General features: G+C 36.2%; 1 protein-coding gene across 1 annotated transcript in view; it reads right to left on the minus strand.

The window, feature by feature from the left end:
* Positions 1-611: 611 nt before the first annotated feature.
* LOC107598083 (clavesin-2) overlaps positions 612-5,094 on the minus strand; it is a 25,441-nt gene continuing 20,958 nt past the window's right edge. Inside the window, exon 5 of the mRNA XM_016289347.1 lies at positions 612-3,511. Coding sequence (XP_016144833.1) covers positions 3,418-3,511 — 94 coding nt within the window. The 3' untranslated portion in view covers positions 612-3,417. The remainder of the gene's footprint in view (positions 3,512-5,094) is intronic.

Here is a 5,094-nt window from a genome sequence, read left to right on the forward strand (position 1 = left end):
GAATGCTTTTTAATTAGACTCTCCACTGCAGTGTATTACATGTGTGTGGCCATCAGAGAGCCGCAGCCTGATTGCACACTTAAGGTGGTGTGAGCTGCGATGATGACACCCTCACTAAATAATGCAGGAGGGCAGTGGTTTTGTGCTGGGTTTGTACACGAGGGCTCAGGGTGTGTCCACAGCAGACTCAGCAGACGCTCTGAGTGGGCGGCACAGAAGGAGATCAGGACAACCGGAAGATTTTGGCACCGGTTTTGTGCACTCTCAGCAAACAAACTGCCCCTTCAGAGTGTTAAAGATGACTTTAAACTTATTAGATGCCGACATAAGCTAAAAAAAGGCTTTATGGACTGTAGCATTTCCTAATCTCCTAACACCTTGTTTATGTGCTATATGTGTGGTTATGATACCTAAAATCATGCAGCTTGATATATTACTTTTCTAAGCTAATGGAATGTGATTTGCATGGACATACGTTTGCGGGAGAGCTTGTGAAAGAAACAGAAGCCATTCACCTTATTAGATGTCAGTGTGCCATCTGAAATTAAATAACCTGTTAAAAACAAAGCAAAATTAAGAGCAGAGTTCAAAACTGATTCATAGGTTTAAACTATGTATATGAATATTTATTGGCTGCTTTTTTTCCTTTCGCAGTTTAGTTTCAGTTACATAATTTATCTCAGCATTTTGAAAGGACATATACACATATTTACTTCCATTCAACATGTTCCTTTAAACCACATGTATTGTTCTGCATGATAATACCTCTATACTGCATGAGCTTCTCAGCACTAACACCCTATTATACAATCAAAGTGATATGGAAAAGATAAGCCAACAATCAAAGAAATATTGTTCCTGTAGTCTTTAGAAAAGCATGGGATAATTGTTGGTTTCTTTGACCCAGGGTTGCTTTGGTTGTAATGGCAATACATGTACATATCCATAGAAAGCAAGGCTAGAAAATGGAGACAATTTGATCAACATTCTGATTGCCTAAAATACAAACAAGGCTGTTCATAATGCAGCATGAACAAAGCATGTACATAAATACAAATAAATTCAAGGTGTATTAAAATACTGATCATGGCATTAACAGAGCTCTACTAAATATATGCTGAAACAATTTACACCATCATTTGAGGCCTTCCTGCTCACAATATCTGAATGTGACACATGAAGTGTAATAATGACTATACTGTACATAACACCATTACTCTCTGGGAAATACATTCTGATTCAAAACAGCCAATTTTCAAATTTTTGTTCTCCCTGATTCTGTTCAGAATGATATTGCAAGGTTTTAGAGAAAAAAAATCGCTCTTTGAGATGTTAGAAGCCCAATGAGTCGTGAGAGTGGGCAGACTTTAGTTTTAGCAAATAAAAAACAGATATCACCTTCCTTAACACGAGCTATATCATTGTACTGTAAATTGTAAAGTCTTAGTGTTCAAAAGCTACAGATGGGAAAAAAATCAAGGTGTTTGCATAAACACTGAATACAAGTAATGTATTAACAGCATCTAACATATAACTAACAACTTTGGAGATTCATGAAATTGTTAGGCTGATTGTACTGTATGTAATCTATTGATTTCTAAATCTGTGTGTATGTTAGATACATTAGATGCTGTCAATACATCCATATTGTATGTCATCATATATGCAAGTGTACAGCAATGTATGTGTAATAGTTGAGTAGTTATTGATTTATATGAAATAAGAAAATAAAAACAGGACCAAACTGAGCCACTGTACAAAGCTGTACCCACAGAATTTTACATTATGTATCACACAAAATAACCACAGTATTCCTAAATTGACTGTTTAGCCAAGCTAGAAGCTTTGATTACGTATTTATATCGAAATCTGTGTCTGGGAAGTATAATTTGCTCAAAATCAATGAGAATGTGTAATTATTTTCTCCCATGGAGAAAAAAATATCAGCAAAAGTGAAAGCCTTGAAGATTTTTATGTACATTATGTATTTTAAATGTAGTGTATATTGCCCTTGTTCCTTACACGCACTCACAAAGTATCAAATGGTGAAATTATCTGTGTGTTAAATTCACTCGTTTGGGCTTGAAACTTAACCGCTGTAAAAACCTATTGCCAACACCCCAGGCATCATAAAACAGCCGAGTAATTTAGAGTAAACCATTTTCACACAATCTAAACCATAAGCTGACCAAGAGAAGCATGTGGAGGCATGCACTAGCATGTGTCACTATATACAACACCTTCGTGGCTCTGTGTAATCCTCTGTGTTAGTGTTCCAGTGAATAGTGCAACCAAAAACGAACGTCTTGTCTTTATTTACTCACCATCGTGTTGTTCCAAACTCCTCAAATCTCTCCTTTCGTGTTTTCATGGAAAAATATCAACATATGGCCAGCAAATATATTATATATATCAACATATAGAGTTTTAACTATTCATTTAGTTAATAAAAATAATCAAAATAGTAATAAAAACTACAATGGTATCTCAATGATACTAAAATATGTGAGTAAATAAACAGAGAATACTTATTTTTGTGTGAACTATTCCTTTAACTTCAGCAGAAATGACTCTGAAGTTGAAAAGATGGCAAAGACGGTACTTTGTTGTAATGTATCTGGTCCTTGGTGTGAATACAAATGCCTTGGAAACCAACTTAGTCTAATATGGAAATGGTTATTAAATAAAGCAATATTCCATAGATCTACGACAGAGTGTAAACAACAAGGCCATCAGTGAAGAATCAGCTAAAGCCTACTAAATGTGACTCGACCTCTCTGGGATATAAGAATACTAAACCGAAAACGCGCGTTAAAATAATATTAGCAAACGCTCATTAGAAAAATCTTTTCTTCGTAAAGGGGTATTTGCTGTGAAACACTGAAACCTGGACCAATGATGGTGTTTCCTTTAATGGAAGAAGCATATGCCTGTCTGACACCGTCAACAGCTTTATGCGTTCCTTTCGAAATACTCCTGAGCGACTTCTGATTTGGGGATTATAAATGCCGGAAACCCCAAAGCTTGTGAATCTTTATAAGCATGATTACCCATCCTACAGCACCATGTTCTACATAATAATCACGAGAAGCACACACAGGATATTCACAGCAGTCTTTACAGGTTCATGTCACAATTACTCCCTCAATCTCACGTCTAGAACTGGAGTGTATTTACAGATTTGAATTGGCACTTGACAATTACATACGGACGTCCGCCCTTAGCTCTTTGCTTCAAAAATATCATTTAAACCGGCAGCTCTCTGCAGTGTTCCTGGAGGCTGTTCGTGTGTTCTTTCGCTTTTTAACATTTCCTTTCTTTGTATTTTTTTTTCTTCTCGTGTTACAGGAACAAGGTGCGCTCCTCCCCAGCGTACGGGGCTTGACATTTCCTCGTTGCCTGGGGAATTAAAAGCCTTTAGTCCAGAGAAAGCAGCGGCTGCATGTTTTCTTCTTCGCTTTTCACTTTCTCTGGTCGTTTCAGGACACCTGGTTCGACCACAGACTGGGACCTGCAGGTATAAATAAAATATGAATGAGCCGCATTTCAAGATGTACAACTGATAAATGAAAAATCCTGAGAGTGCATTGAAAAGCTAGGATACAAAATGTAATCCTAATTTAAACCTGAAAATGAACAAGAAAAGTTATGACATGACAGAGAAAGATAAAAAATTATTATTATTTATACTGTTATTATTATTATTATAGAGTTTTCTCGATTGCAAGCACACTATAACTGATTCATTCGGCTCAATTTTCCAAACCATTCATACAGTTCTCGAAACAAAGACGCATTTCTCAAAACTTTTAACACATTTCACCTGTTTGCACACATGTTCCAATTTGCTCAGTGTTTTCTGCAAAACTCTACACAAAAACGCTATCATTTTGCCCAGGTTTAAACATGTTCTCATTCAGAAAACACAAACACACAATATAATTAACTCAAGCATCAAAAAAAATGAACTCAAACAGCACATATTTATCCATGTGTGAACATTAAGTAGCAAAACTGATGACACACAGGTCAGAATCTCAGGATGATATGAACAAGTGCACAGCTGATGTGTTTTGGAAAATGAATCCTGGTAGTGGGAGACAAAGAGGAATTGGAGGGGGAAATAAAAATGAAGGGGATTAGGTCAATTTTCATTTGTTCCTGATGAAATACAAAGCACTATAGTTGACCATGTTCTTCTGCATGAACTGACCATGAGGGAAGTTGACCTACAGGCTCATCTAAAAGTTTTCAAAGTGGACATACCAAAATATGATCATATGATCTGACATGAAATATAAATAAATAAAAAAATCCAAAATAGTGACATTTACTCTCAGACATTTGGACCCCAATGAAACAGAACACTGCACACTCAGTGGTACAAATTAATGATGCATTTAAAGTGAAGGATGTGTAACGGAACATGTCATCTTAGTGCACTGTGTTGGCCTACTTTTGATTTAGCCCTCTCGTAGAGGCATAAGAACGACAGTGTGCTGTCGTTCATTATGTGCAGATCTGGGGGCACTTTCCTCTGACTGACGCGTTTATGAACCGTGATTGTAATCATGAAAATTCAACAAAAACAGATGTTTCTTATAAGGCAGCTGCTAGGTTTGACAAAAGAAATCCAGTTTGCACTGCATTTAACTTCAGTAATGTGATGTATTTGATGTGCTGAATATTCAGAAGGAGATAATGTAGGACAAGGTGATTCCATCGGGATTTGAATGGATTGGGAAAAGTGGGCTATGATATGTTAGAGGTAATATACAGTCATCCAGTCATTACTGATCATATATACATATATATATCCATTCCAATGCAAAAGCCTCTAAAAGCCATCTTGGTCAAAAATGAGATAATGATACTGAGTGAATGCTCTCCACACATAGTATATGTTCATTAAGTACTTTCACTTCAAATGCACTAAATCCCAGCCTCAACCCATTCAGAAGTACCAGTATTTACATAGAAACCTATATATAGTAGCCAGAAAGAAATGCTAATTTTAAAGAAATACGTCAGACGTAGTTAGAGGCTTTTGCATCTGAACTCTTCATGCATATATATATATATATATATATATAT

Source organism: Sinocyclocheilus grahami, unplaced genomic scaffold, assembly GCF_001515645.1.
Source record: "Sinocyclocheilus grahami isolate Dianchi unplaced genomic scaffold, SAMN03320097.WGS_v1.1 scaffold244.1, whole genome shotgun sequence".
Lineage (NCBI taxonomy): Eukaryota > Metazoa > Chordata > Actinopteri > Cypriniformes > Cyprinidae > Sinocyclocheilus > Sinocyclocheilus grahami.